We start from the raw sequence: 14597 nt of genomic DNA, 5'->3' as shown, positions 1-14597 counted from the left end.
GAACAGCTTTATTTACACCGAGACAAAAATGACAAAGCAAAATCTCTCCCACGATTTCATTTTCTGTTTCAATTGGGAGCATCTATCCAATAAAATACATCAAAGTTTGAGGTTGTGACATGAACAAATGAGTTATTTTAGGGTGGAAATGAAGAGGCAGCATTCAGCAGCTATGCACCACTAATCTGGGACAAACTTCCAGAAAATTCCTTTTAAATGAAGGCTAAAAAAAACTCAGCGGCTTAGAGTGAAACATTGATCAACGTATTTGAGTTGATTGATGATGGTATTTGACAATAGGTCATTGTTTAATAATTGGTGAATATATTCTGTTTTTATGATATAAAACCCTTTGAACTGCCTTGTTGCTGAAATGTGCTACACAAACAAACTGGACTTGAATCATTTTACAAAGTAACATCTGTACCATTCCATGTTCTTTAGAGAGTTTTGCCTTTTTACCGCAGAAGAATCGTCTTCCCTCTTGTAGAGGAACTGCTGGATTGCTTGACAATCAGATCAACCGAGATGCAACAAAACGTAAAAACCTGATCCAACGTGAATCCGTTTCTGCTCCAAAAACTCCTTCCACATGTAAACACAGACATATTCCATCATAAAAACCCAAACATTGCTTTATTTTAGGACAGACAATGAAATAGGCATTCCACTTTATGACCGCTTACAATCACTTTCTGTACAGAGTGTAAAAGATGTGAGGCTAGTAAAACACAAGCAGAAATATAATCACATGCTCTGAAATACTCAAGTATACATTATCAGTTACAGCTGCATTCTACAAAGACATCTCACTTATTGTCATTTTATATATCACACATGTAATTGGCGCGGCTCGTTATTTGCTTCTTTTCAGTTTACTCAGTCTGCAGAGAGAGACCAGTTGCCTGCACAATGCCACCGTTTACTAAAACACTAAAAACACATTTGTTTGATAGTTTCTTATTCTCTAAATGGACGTTTCTAGCAGGGCGTTTCTTCTGTTAAGAAACGACTAATAAAAGATCAAGAGCAGTTTAGAAATGAGTGGGAATAAATATCTTAATGTATTTATTATATTTCATTTTATGTTTCTCTAAGTAGGTCTACCATAAAAGCAGTTTTACCAAAGTAAACCCAATTGAACCAAAAGTCTTTTTTTTCCCCCCTTTACCCATAATGTAACTATCTGATCATTTGTGTGTAATTTAATAATTAACAAAGATAAACTGTAAAACTCACATAAGAACAAGGATGGCCGGATGTTTTAAAACAGTTTCCAAAGTTATTTGTTAGAGATTTTAACTCCACACAAACTTTTTTTTTCCTTTCCTTTTTTTACTGCTTATGCCCTTACTTGCTTGCTTCCAGATTTGGTTGTTTATTTTCATATATCACAGCATTTCAGTGCCACTCCCACCATTCTGAATAAATGGAGATAAATTACTTTGACCAAAAAAAAAAGAAGTATATGACTGCTTATAATCACAAGTCCTTTCACACATGAGCGTAGAGGAAGACTGATCTGCATTAAACCAGCGCATTGACTCTCAGTCATTCTTCATATTCATAAACAAGACATATTATAGGTAGTTTATCACACTCTCCCTTTTCGTGCGGAAGGACAAATGTCTCAGGCATCAACAATAAGCAAAAATAAAGACAGGAAGCAAACAAGAAACTTATTAAAATCCTGAGTACAGAAGTCTTTCTGTGCAAAAGTCTTAATTTGTCATCCCCCCCCCCTCCATTTTGTTTCAAATGGAAGTTCTCTTATGGTTCTTTAATATTTTGGACATTGGTTGCTTTCTTCATGGTACATTTTAGACAGATTAAAATTATGTCAAAAAGGTGAATATTTACTTAATAAAAACTGAAATTGCAGGATTGTCTTGTATTTGATTCAAAACAGGACACCAACTCTGACCAGAAAAGCATTTAGTTAGTGCCGCCAGGTTTTTGCAGTGGGGATTGATTGTTTCTTTTTTATTCCGTTCCTGCTCATTGTTCTTTGTGAAAGAGCTCAAACCAGAGCGGCACCGAGTACGTGTTCATATGTACTGTGTTAAAATTCAAGGGTTCTTTTAAAAGTCAACGTTTGCAGACACAAAACTGTTTTATTCCTTAAGTTAAGAGCTTTTTACGGTGGATTTGCTTTTTTTTGGTGGTTTTGCACTTTAAGTGGCCAAATCAATAAATTCAAAGGATTCTTTAAAAACCGTCAAACTAAACTAAAGATTACTTTAATGCTAGCAGCCGTTGTCCAAAGATAAACTGAGGAGCCCAGAAAAACCTGTAAAGACTTTTGCACAGACAGTCTGAGACGAGTCCGTTTAAGACAAAGAGTACACGCATGCTGTCTGAAAATCTCTGTATGCACCACATGTGCAACTGAATTTATCATATTTATAAAGTGTCGAGAAGGAAACACAAAACCTGATACGTGGCCTCTTATTACGAAGTTAGAAATAAAGTTTAAAAAGTTTGAAAATCCACAGATAAAACTCAGCGTARGTTTACAGTACTGGAACATGTGATTTATCCGACCCTCTTCACAACAGATTGGGATCGCCCTGTAATCTTCAAGACTACTTACATTTTGCTAGATTGTAGAAAATTTGGGAGGGGAAAGAAAAAAAAAACTCGTTGAGTGGAAAGTTACTGCTGTTTTATACCATTCTGTCAGAACGGTATCACTGTTTCACAATGAAGTTTCCTTGCAATCTGAGGAAAATTTCTGTAAATACGATAGGTTTCTGCACCTCCACCATCACATTCAACCACCGCAGCAAGCTGCATATGTGCAGCATGGAGGTGTGTGCGCTTTTCTAAAAGCAGTGGGGGAACTCTAACAAAGAAATTCACACTTGTGCTCTTGGTGCACCGCGGTAGATATTTCCGTTTAGTTTTAAAGTTGTCACATGGTCTTAGTCTGGTGAGAAGAGGGCCTTATCTGTTGACACTGATAGCTGAGGAGTAATTACTTGAAAACATCCTCTTTCATTTTAAGAATGTTATCTGATAATGAGACGTTGTGGGCAGCCATTGACCGTGTGTCTCAGTAATGAGGTTCACAATCTTCCACAAGGCTGTCTGTGATGTAATTGATGAGTAGCACCTCCTGGAAATAATCTTTCTCCAGTTTTGTGTTGATGGTCCAGGCTACGACTTCCACTCCCCTTTGAGCCCAGTACTGGACATAGTCCCTGCAGACAGGAAGACACGTATGAGGACGAGTTCAACGGGAGCGCTTGGAGAACACGTCGACATGATAAAAACATAAGCCTTCTGGATCGTCGTGGGAGCGCGACTTCAGAGCAAGTGTTGAATTTCAGACCAAGACCGACTGGCTTAAACTCACTGTGACACGACGTTTTTCTGGATCAGGAAGGCAGAGATGCCGCACAGCCTCCACAGCAGGTGATGGTGTGCCCAGTCCAATAAGACGTCCATCATCATCATCCAGTGATGTTGCCATAGCGAGGAAAAACGTGGCGTACCGTCGCCGAGACAGCTCAAACTCCACGGCCTGTGGGTCAACGCCGTGAGCACTTCAGGGTCGATCTGTCTCATCTGGATAAAACGAAACAAACAAAACAAATGTCTGAAAGTCTGGACTGCAGCAGCAACGACAGATATATGTGACAGGAATGATCTGATAGAGGAAACCACAGATTTTACTGCTGTGAGTTATTTTTAAACCGAGGTTTATCTCTTTTTTTTAGTAACAAATGTACAAAAGTAAAAAGAAACATAGCTGGCTAAGATAATTTAAGATTTCTCAAAGTGCAAAGGCATTAAAAAATGCAAAACAATCAAGCTAATCAGCATATATTGTCGTAAATTCTCATTCAAGTCGCATTTGACTAATAATAACCTTTATATATTTAAACTAGTGGTGCCCAAACTTAAAAGCAATGTAGCAATTTTAACAACGGCTTTTTGTATAAGCAGCGTTCTCAAACACGGCGAGAATCACCTGCTACGGCCGTCGAGAACACAACTGAACAGCTACCAACGAGAAAGTAAAATAGGGAAAAATAAATACAAGCGCGCATGCTTAAAACAACTAAGATCAAGTAGATTTACGGCTTTTTGCGATGCCTTCACAGGCAAGTGCGAGTGGAAACTTGTTTTTGAGGGATGGGTTTGACCTGGATTGTGTAACGTTACGTTTCACAGCAAAGCAGTGAAGCAAACGTCGCTCTGAGGAAAACAGATTAAGGTAACAAAAACCAAATGTAATCTTTTGGGAACTTATGTCACCATGTAGGGGTTGCGTAAAATTTGCTTTAAACCTTCTGCTTTAAAAAAAAAAAATAAAAAAAAAAAAAAAAGGTTTCCAGAGATCATCCACACTCTTACCCTGTAGATGACTTTGGGATGGAAGGAGCAGACGATGCTGCTGTTGTAGAGAACCGGATATTTCTTGTACAAGTCTTTAAGCGATGCAGCCGACTGAATGGGAAGGAAAAACAGAGGGATGCAGAAGGTCAGTCAGTTCTCTTTTTTTTTGCAGCAAGTGCTTTTGTTTGTTCCGTTTCCAAACAACCACATGGTGCGAGTACAGACACACCGCTGTGGGCCCTCCAGTCAAACAATGTCAACCAAAAAAATAAATAAAAATACACTGAAAACATTCAACACTGCATCAACCAACTTAGTTATTCAGTGCCTAAAAGCCTGAATACAAACACAGAGCCGTCTGGCCGAACACGTGCATATCTCTCACATGTAATATTCACATGATTTTCCTTTTTTTTTTTTTTTTTTTTTAGAAATGTAACACCTTCAGTATTAATTCAAAACTCAAGTGTGACAAGATTTAATAATAAGCTTATTTAATTTTATCCTTGTTGCTCCTTATAAGCAATCAGTATATTTAAATGTTATTGAAGAAAAAGCTACATCGGTGTCATATCTGCACCCATTTATCAATAATTATCCTCTTATTCCATGTTGTTCTGATGAAGCCTTTAGATCTGTATTAGTTTTTAATACAGATTTCATTTCAACCATTGTCTCCATTGTTGGACCTCGTGTTACGGTGGCTTACAAAAGTGATACAAAGAAGTACATAACTATTCTTTCCACTTCACTTCAATCTGTTCCACAAAACATTCCAGTAATATAAACTGCAGCGACTGAATGTGGAAGCGTTCGAGAGAGGTAGGATTATTTCTGCAACGCACAGGAGAGGCCCAACATCCTTTTGCACTTTCACCTGGATGCAAATCAATAAAACCAGCTGACCGGCTGCACAGCATCAACTCTGTTTTGTTGGCTGCACCTCATCTGGATGACCTTTGACATCAAAGTAGATGGTGAGCTTCAGCTTGATGCATTCCTTCACCGCCTCTTCCAGAGTTGGGATCTTCTCACCAACAAACTTGGAGCTAGTGAGAAAAGCAGAGCTCATTCATAAGTCAGGCTTTAGAAACGAGGAGTTGTATTCTGATGAGATAACGACCAAAACAATACCTTTATAATCATCTCACAATAACACGTGTATTTTATAAAATAATTGCCACATTCTGTCTTTGAATTCAATCATTTGATCATTTTGTTACCCAACAGCATGACAGACATGTGTACAGGAGTTTAGATCCTTCCGCATTCTGTTTTGTCCGTTTCTCACCTGAATCGATGTTTAGCAGATGCATCTAGTTTGCGCAGCTCAGAGAAGCTCATCTTGTTGAGTGGGCCCGAACCGTTGGTGGTCCGATCCACCGTGTCATCGTGCATGAGGATGGGGATCCCATCTGCAGAGAACCCCAAGTCCAACTCAACACTGGTTGCACCATTCCTACTCGCCTATAAGCAGAGGAAGAAATGCATACATGCAACGTGAGATTTAATTTTACAGACAAAACATGACAAAACTCAAGAAAAAAAAAAAAGTTATTTAGTTGAGTTTATTTAACAGGTTAGATAAGTGCTACAAAATCCTTTGAAAGAGCGACGCTATAAGAACCAGCGGTGGCGCTGACAAGGCTGATCTCTACATCCAGTTACTCTGAAAACTGTTTTAAATTACATGTAGGAGACGAGTTGAGCCACTAGGTGTCACTGTTGCTTCAGAACTTTGATTTAGGGTATCTGATGGGCGCTGATGATTGAAAGCACAAACTGTTTTTACTGTAGTGTCGCAAAGAAACATTTGGCACGGGATTGGTAATACATGCTGTTGCTAAGCAACAAGCTCTATAATTGACCAGATAAAGTCGTCTGGACACGGTTGTACTTTGTTGAGAGAAGCGGTCACTGATAAAGTTCAGTTCATTCAGCAACTTTGGAGCCTTATGGTCTCCTTAGTCTTTTTCTTAGTTTTATACATTTTTGCAGATTAAGAAAAGCCCAGTCACTAAAACGGTACTTCAAATGTGAGGTTCAATGCTGGGTAACCATATTCAATTTAACAGCAAATATAAAAAATATCCTGAACTTGATATTTGAGGTTTGATTTTTACAAATTTGTTTTTCACTTCAGGCGAAAAGTCAAACTAAAGAATGATGAATAGACAATTTTTTCTGAAGTCATACTTGCAAAACAAGTTTGGAGAACAAGTTTAAGATAATAGAAAAACCTCAAGAACATACGAAAAATAAATATGTTTGACTCAATCTATACTGTCCAACATATTTTCATGTTAATCTGTGATTTTAAAAAAAAGTTCAGCTCACTTCCAGTTTTGTTGACCAAGTTGGTTAAAAATGAGAAGCCTGGGAAAAACTTTGCTTTCTTCATAAATAAATGGGAAGAAAGTTCGTATCTAGAAAGAACTATATAACAATAGGTTGCAAAAATCTTTATGTGAATCAAATTGCGTCATACAACAGATATAAAACCTGCAGTGAATGATTGTATTACAAAAAACTGCAGTGAGCCAGCCCTCTTTACTCCGATACTCATAAATAAAACCCAGTAAGACCACAATTTTATTTAGTGGAGTTTTCCCAAATAAATTCCTTCACAGGCTAGAGATAAGTGGAAAGTTTTGTCTTTTTTGGCACTGACTCTCACCTCCCGTATGGCTGCTATCGTGTTCTCCGGGGCGTCGTGTCCACTGCCTCGGTGAGCTACCGCGGATGCCTTTCCCGCTACTGGGTTCAGTACCTGTCGTGCCCTGCTGGTCGCCAGCTGCGGGAACCTGAACATGGCTACAAACAGATAGAGGGAGGTCGTGAGGGCGGTGGACCACAAGGGGCTCCGGGTTCCCAGCAGGACCAGCACGAAGACCAGCGAGTAGAGGGTGACTTCATCTCCCAGCTGAAGCATGGTGGTTCTCCTTGTTTTCCCTTTTTCGTGTCCTCGGAGTTTCGATTCGGAAAGCAGAAATTACCTTCAAACTGCAGAGGCAAAGTTGCCCTTAAATGTGACATTTATTGTCCTGCAGCGGTCATTTTCCTAAAATACGGTTTGACGCAGGACTATATTCCACTCGTAGGGTATAGCATTTTAGAAATGTTCATTGTAAGATTTAGGGCGATACAAATACCCGCAGAGAGCCGGTGGGACATCTAACCCGGATGGACGGACAAGCGGAACACTTTCAGGTTGCACCTCCCAGCGGATGTGGCAGTCTAGCAGTTCCGTGCTACCCGCGCTAGCCGGTTATGTTATTTTATATATGGAATAATGGCAGCAGTAATAAAGCAGATAACGTCGAATACATTTTTGACTTCATGTCTTTACACAGGGCCATAAAGGGGAAAAAAATTTGGATAATCAAAGACGGCTTGTTTTGTTAAACTCTTCCGGGTCGGTCTGTAGGTTAGCTTCATATCAGCATGCTCCTAGCATACTCAGGTTGACTTTGATCACTTCTCCTTTTGCTTTCATTTTCATTTTTCTTTTTAAAAAAACTACACTCGTCAGTCGTGATGAGCATCATGGTGAGACATTTATATTATTTTAATAATATTAGCAACGAAAAGTAAAATCCAGTTTATCAGATAGCTCCAGGTTAGCTCTCATTCATAATTACAAGTGCAGCTTACATAAAAGTTTGCCATTCTACCGAATAGCTCCTAATTTTTCTAGCTCTTGTCTTAATGTTTGTAGACCATAATGTAAAATGAGTGCATGTTGACAGTCGAGTAAAACAAGTAATTTTTCCCTGAAGGTTTAGAGAATTAAAAATCAGTCTTGGTTACACGCTGTTTCATCAAGGTTTACTGTACATTTGAGAAGGTTTTGTTTTATATCGGGCATTTTCACAATTGGGCTACACAGTTGCTGTTTTTCTTCTGATAAATGTTTCTTTCCCACAGATCAGACCAATATTTCTGACCAGGTTCACCTCTCAGACCCTGACCTGCACCAGAAGGTCATTTCTTCTCTCGGGCTGTTTTCAGCCTCGTTCAGCTCACACTCCGCTCCTTCAGAGCTGTCGTGGAACCCTCACGCCAAAAATCACAACCCTGGTCAGATACTCTGACCTATCAACACAGAAATACTCTATGATTTACACCATGCATCACATTAGGCTCTTGAGAGCTGTGTCCAGGCTCAAGCTGTTTCAGACTGCAATCACGTTGGTCATCTTGCCCCCGGTGTACTTCCTCTACTTCCAAGGAATTGTCTCCCTATATCTAGTCAGCTACTCAACTGGGATTGCGCTTTTTGCTGGTGGCATGCTCTACATTGCCAGTCACCTCTTCAGAAGAGTTGTAGGAATGATGTACCTGGACCCGTCCCTAACCACGCTCAAAGTTTCTCACCTCACTTTCTGGGGCAAGCGTCAAGACATCTACCTCCCTGTGTCAGACATTATGACCATTGCGGATACTGGAGACTCTGCAAGTGAGACTATACTGAAACTGAAGAGATACAGCAGTCCAGACACGTTTTATTTCTCCACTCGTTTTGGACGGGTCATAGATAAACAAGGCTTTGAGAAAGTTTTCGGAGGTTTTCAATAGTTGCTTGCATAACTGATAGGACAGTAGGACTAGACTGATGAAAATGGAATGAATGTACAATCACGCATATTGTTTGCACTGCTATTGAAAATAAATAGTATGAAGATGAAAATTCTTGGGGATTTAGAAATCCTATCAGTCTCTCACCATTTTTAAGAGATAGTGTGTATGTTTTTATTTCCATTAAAAGAAAAATAACTTCAACAAAGTCTTGCACTTATTAGAGTAACATAGCAATTAGGCTCGGCTGTCAGCACAATATATCAAAATGCAATTCTCATTGCAAAGTTATTGTGTGTAATATTGCAGTAGCAAAGGACTGATTGGATGCAACGTTTTTAACATGATATAGAAACATAGAAACGTTCACACTGACTCGTTCGGGTGTTTCTATATCAGTCCAGCAGCATCCAGTCCGTGCTTTTCCTCTCGTTCAAGTAGCCTAAATGTGGGCAAACAGCGCCCCCTGGCGCTTCAAAGGAGCAACGTCGTCAGGTGAAACGCTTATATCTGCTGACTGAAAAGTTGCAACTTTATTTGTTCCTGACTGTGCAACAACAACAAAAAAAAAATAAGGGAAGCTTTCTTTATCTTTATCTTTTGAATGTTTTCATAGATTCTGTCTGCTTTCATTGTCTGAAGGATTACAAGCAGAAGATTTGAAATGAACTGTAAATATTACCCATGAGCCACTTTTGTGGCATTTAAGGATTTTTACTTTTACACATGCACACACATTTGCACAGAGCATTTTTTAAAACAACATAATACTCTCCATTATTCTAAAACTACTTTACATTAAATACAGTTTATGATTTTGGATGATATGCCACAAGTTTAAAGTTTTAGCTTTTCTCTAGAYGACAAAGTTTCTCATAACTGTATGCCCACAGAATTCAGGATCTAAACAAAGCACCGTGGAGGAAGATCTCACTGTCACACAACATGTAATATCTTCTTAGACTAACTCCAGTCCTACAAGTGAAGTCGCTCAAAAACAAAAAAAAAATAACTTGAGTTCATCCAACTAAATTTAAGATGGTTTAAACAGCCATTTTATCCTGAACTTTTTTTAAAGGCTGATGAAAGTTGCCTGAGCTTACAGAAGGTACCAGGCTGTAAAGCCAGCAAAGATGGCAACCCAGGCCGCCAGCGCCACCTGGCAGGGAAGATGACCCACAAGCGTCTTGGCTAACTGGAGCGCATAGGTTGGATTCCCATTTGCAGCTGTACAGAGGAGAGGGGGAAGGTTAGGCAAGGAGAACAGACAGTTTAAAAATGTCAAGTAGATAAGAACTGTTTATATAATAGTTCTTCCACCAAGCAATAAATGAAAGCTGTTTTAGTCATCCAACATCACTTCAACATTGGGTCGAACAATAAATCTAATCAAACCACATCGACACTCACATTGTTTAGTACTTTGAACTATCTTGTCAACATTCAATAGCCCTTTAACTTTTCCATCTCCACAGCATGATGCTGCCATCACGGTTTACCATGGAGACGGTGCGTTCAGTGATACGCAGTGTTAACTTTCTGCAAAAACATTCCTACAGGGTTCCTACACATTTACTTTAAAACATGCAGACATTTTTAGACACTTTTGAAAATTCTGAGTTACACTGAAGCCATTTGAAAATATAACAGATATTTTTACGGGGGTCAAGCTTTAAGTATGTGTGGAGCAAGGATAAAAGAAATGGTAGAACATAAAGAAGGAAGTAAAACAGGAGGTAAGACAAGGAAGGGAAGATGAAACAGAAGTTAAAAAGGGATGTAAGGCATAGTGTGGGTGGACTGAAGAAGGGAATAAATAAACGACACAAGTAGGGCCAGGAATAGGGGCACAAAAAGAAAAGAAGGAAAAAATGAAGAACAAGAGGGGAGGACACAGAAGATAATATACACTAAAGAACAGCAAAGGCACCTTACCCATTTTAGCTGCATAGTATGGGCACTTGTTGAAATCATCTTTTTGAATGAGCTCTGCATGACCATGCCCAAAGCCTTGCTCTTGGACTTCCTCTTTGATGGTGTTTCCAATTTCCTCGAGCTCTGAGAAGACCTGATTAAAGAATTAATAATCCCCACGTTAACTTCAGCCTTCTAGTTACAGCTTTATTGGACCCATCCTGCTCACCCACCATCATGTTGAATCCAAACGCCCTATTGGACTCGTCTACAATCCTCTGTTTGGCCTCCGGGTCCAGCTCCAGCTCATTCATTCTGCTGCGGTAGAGCTGCTTGAAGCCTCTGTGGCTGGTGATTCCTTCAAACTGGTAGAAGTTCAGACCCTCTCCCGATGCAGGCAGCTTCAGAGCCCTTTGGGCCACTTTCTTCAGGATCTGTCCTCCTGAGAGATCCCCCATGTAGCGGGTGTAGGAATGGGCCACCAACAGAACCGGGTCTGCCTCTCCCACCTCGTGAATCCGGTCCACGTAAGGCTTGGTGCCTGCAGAGAGGCTGATCTGCCGGAGAGAACGCCGCCATGACAAGTTTGCTTTTCATTGGTCAGAGCTTCCTGACAACAACACAATTTGTTGCAGATAATTAATGAAAACAATGCGACAAACTACATAGAAAGTAAACTATGACTGTGCTTTGTGCTCACTTGGCTCTCCCAGTTCGCTCCATAAAAATACTCCAGGTCCCGGGCCAGGGCCTCGCGACGGTGCAACTCCACAGGGAAATAGATTGGAGCGATGTGAGGGTGGTCCTTATTCTTCTCTATCTCCTCCTCCATCGCTGAATAGACAAAGTACAAAGCTGCCGTGGCTCTCTGAATATAAAACAGAAAAGAAAGAAGCGCACAATTGCTTTAAACTCTGCGTGTTTTCATACTATCAGGTTTGACTGGGGACCAAAATTACTACATTGAAAGTGGTATGGTTCACTTTCACACTGCATTGTGACAAATTATCCAAACATTTGAAAAACTTGTTCACCCCATGGTCTGTGGTGGCGCTGTACCAAAAATCACTAAAGGAAATGGCACAAACACCTCTGAAGAAGACATGAGCGCAACCTCATTCTTCACAAAACATAAACAAAACTGGAGTGATTTCAGATTTTAGTGCTTGTAGGATTTCTCTTTCGTCTTTGGTAAAAGACCACAACCAATTTCTCCTGCTAGCACGAGACTTGCGCAGTTATTTTGGTTATATTTACCCACAATGCTTCCAAAGAACAAAAGCAAGTCTGCAGTCCGCTATTGAACTGCACCACAGTTCATTTCAACTGAACCAAGACCTAGGTGTGAAGGCAGACCAGAGTTTGATTGCGCATTCACACCTCCCTAAACGAATCAAAACAGATGAGTTTCCAAAACTCAGATATTTGAATTGATCTCCGTGTTTGTTTGGTAAACCAGTTTGATGGACCTTGAGGTATTTAAACTTGCACATAGCTCAGAACAATGACAAAACGACAGTTTTAATAGGTTCTGTATCTGAAATGCAAATATTTATATATGCAGAAGTAGTAAAAAACCAAACAAAAAAATTGGATAATGTTCTAAAGGAAAGTACAACCATTTGCAGTCATAGGTCCATGTGTATTTTGAACATGTCACGTATGTGTACTTTTTAAGCCAACCTTAAACACATCCTTGATGATGCGACCCCTGAGGAAATCTTTGACGAACTGACAGTTCTCTGCTCGATCGTGGGACTCCTTGGTGCCCTCGGCTAACATCTCAGACAGGTCGGTTGGACTTGTTGAAACGGAGAGAAATAAAATACAGGCATTAACACTTCAAACATCTCACCATAGTGTAGGTATTTCAGATGAAAGGCCCCGTTAGGTCTTTACCTAAGACCCTCATCATTGTCATCCACAATGATCCTGACTCCTCCTTTCTTCACTCCATTGGATTTGGGTTCAGAGATTGAATTGCTATCCATCTTTTCTGGTTTTCAGAGTTGCCACCTTATTGAGGCAGAAATATAATAATATAACACTTAAATATGTAATTTCACAAGTCTAAAGTCTGAATTACAGATCTAAAAAAAAACAACTAACAGTCAAATTGTGCTAAAAATAATTTCAGGACACCTTATGCTGCTACTACCTACTACATGCTACTGCAGTCAAGTGAACAGACACTTACAACCAGCTTGCTTTAGGTTACATTTTGGATGCGCTGTATGTGGTGTATTACAGTAAAGGAACTCATGAGTGTCGTTTTACACGGTTGCAGTTTATTCAGGTTTATAAGCTGTGAGGAATTATTGTGTCGTTCCTGTAGAATACATGTGTGATAATATCGTTGCTTGGCATTCCTTCAGTATTGTGTTAAACTGTTGGAGTGTAGTGGGGATTACATGACCAGCACCTGACATTTGGGGGACAGTTACAAAACTGTCACTGGAGGTCATGTTGAGAGCACATTAATAAGTCTGTTAATATGAAAACTGCAAAAAGTAACTTTCATTCATTAACAGCCCAAGACGTGAAATTCACCCTAGCGTGGTTTGTAGAAAATATGAAATTGAGAAGCTTTGTTTACCTTTTCAGTGCGCAGCCTACCTTCCGAGGAGAAGGAAGAAGATGATTGGTTAAAAGCTACACCAATCATGAGTTTCAGCGAAGAAGTTTAGATGACGCGACGCATCACTTTGTTGCCTCGCCGGCGTGTCCGCCATATTGTGAGGGGCGATTCCACCAAGGTAAGTTTTGAGAATGAATGGATGGCATGAATAATATGTCACCATCAGCTAATACAAATGGAGTAACAAGTGTAGAAAATATTATTTTGATCCTCTTAATTGTACAGAGTGATGATAACGAAGCTGAAGACACCTTTTCTGAAGATGTGTCTGTCAGACCTAGTGAAGTATGTGCTGCTCCATTGACAAATCGACAGTAAATAAATTTGGCAGCTCGAACCAGGTTTCTGCAAAATATCTTAAACATGCCAACGAAAGCATATTTTCTGGATTTCTGAAACATGTCTATATGTACAACTAAAGCCAGTAAGCCATGGTAAATTGTTTGTAAAACTTTAAGAGCAAGGTGCCCCCTTAGAATCTTAAAATATTGGTACAAAACCCTGCATGTTACATAATTTATGATGATTTAATTCAGAAATACTTTACTGATCAAGAAGGACATTTTGTAAGTCATATCTAAGTTTCTTCAAAGAGAAGATGCTGATTGCTGTGGGCAAGATGGATCTCCTATCAATCTGTATTACAGCAGCACTGATGAAGCCTCTTTTGAAGAGGCTGCACAGGTTTGTCCATAATTTTCTTGATTTTATAAATCCTCAGTTGCTCCATAAATCTCCAACCTTCTTTATCAGGTTGCTGAGCCTTTTAAAGTCTCTGGTTCTGATGCTGCTGCCCCAAAAGATGGGGAGAACAAGCCAATCAGAGTCTCGGTTGAGAGGGTGGAGAATGTGATTGGTTAAAAGTTAAAAATTACACAAATAATTATTGCCGGCGAGAAAGAAAGGTGGGACTTGTTTAATATGGGCGGTGGATGACTTTGAAGATGACCATGTTTAGGTAAGCTAATTTTAGTTGTCTTTATTTTTTAAAATCTCTTATTAGGTCCAAATTCATTCATTCATCCATCTATCTATCTATCTATCTATCTATCTATCTATCTATCTATCTATCTATCTATCTATCTATCTATCTATCTATCTATCTATCTATCTATCTATCTAT

The 14597-nt window shown here is 39.5% G+C and overlaps 3 protein-coding genes across 3 annotated transcripts; 1 reads left to right on the top strand and 2 right to left on the bottom strand.

Moving 5' to 3' along the window:
• Positions 1-617: 617 nt before the first annotated feature.
• On the bottom strand, positions 618-7533 carry gde1 (glycerophosphodiester phosphodiesterase 1). Its single transcript, XM_008408541.2, has 6 exons — positions 7022-7533; positions 5636-5811; positions 5288-5393; positions 4363-4455; positions 3359-3570; positions 618-3203 (listed from the first exon to the last, which is right to left on the bottom strand). The coding sequence occupies exons 1-6, from the start codon at positions 7274-7276 to the stop codon at positions 3056-3058; spliced, it is 990 nt and encodes a 329-aa protein (XP_008406763.1). The 5' UTR covers positions 7277-7533; the 3' UTR covers positions 618-3055.
• A 58-nt stretch (positions 7534-7591) lies between these two features.
• On the top strand, positions 7592-9921 carry tmem186 (transmembrane protein 186). The gene is made up of 2 exons (XM_008408859.2): positions 7592-7893; positions 8272-9921. Exons 1-2 carry the CDS (start codon positions 7882-7884, stop codon positions 8920-8922), a joined length of 663 nt encoding a protein of 220 aa, XP_008407081.1. The 5' UTR covers positions 7592-7881; the 3' UTR covers positions 8923-9921.
• On the bottom strand, positions 9437-13512 carry hmox2a (heme oxygenase 2a). The gene is made up of 7 exons (XM_008408659.2): positions 13433-13512; positions 12736-12852; positions 12520-12637; positions 11537-11704; positions 11070-11393; positions 10858-10990; positions 9437-10149 (listed from the first exon to the last, which is right to left on the bottom strand). Exons 2-7 carry the CDS (start codon positions 12825-12827, stop codon positions 10022-10024), a joined length of 963 nt encoding a protein of 320 aa, XP_008406881.1. The 5' UTR covers positions 12828-12852; positions 13433-13512; the 3' UTR covers positions 9437-10021.
• Positions 13513-14597: the final 1085 nt, after the last annotated feature.

The sequence above is a fragment of the Poecilia reticulata genome, linkage group LG1 (genome assembly GCF_000633615.1).
Source record: "Poecilia reticulata strain Guanapo linkage group LG1, Guppy_female_1.0+MT, whole genome shotgun sequence".
In the NCBI taxonomy this organism is placed as follows: Eukaryota; Metazoa; Chordata; class Actinopteri; order Cyprinodontiformes; family Poeciliidae; genus Poecilia; species Poecilia reticulata.
Note: the sequence above shows the minus strand (reverse complement) of the source record. Positions and strands in the feature narration are given on the sequence as shown.

Coding starts and splice junctions, on each gene's coding strand:
- gde1 (XM_008408541.2), bottom strand. CDS start 7,276: ATGCTTCAGCTGGGAGATGAAGTCACCCTCTACTCGCTGGTCTTCGTG. Junction 5,812..7,021: donor CGATAGCAGCCATACGGGAG/GTGAGAGTCAGT, acceptor CTCTGCTTATAG/GCGAGTAGGAATGGTGCAAC. Junction 4,456..5,287: donor TCAAAGGTCATCCAGATGAG/GTGCAGCCAACA, acceptor CTTCCCATTCAG/TCGGCTGCATCGCTTAAAGA.
- hmox2a (XM_008408659.2), bottom strand. CDS start 12,827: ATGGATAGCAATTCAATCTCTGAACCCAAATCCAATGGAGTGAAGAAA. Junction 12,638..12,735: donor GACAATGATGAGGGTCTTAG/GTAAAGACCTAA, acceptor CGTTTCAACAAG/TCCAACCGACCTGTCTGAGA. Junction 10,991..11,069: donor CGTTTGGATTCAACATGATG/GTGGGTGAGCAG, acceptor TTCTTTAATCAG/GTCTTCTCAGAGCTCGAGGA.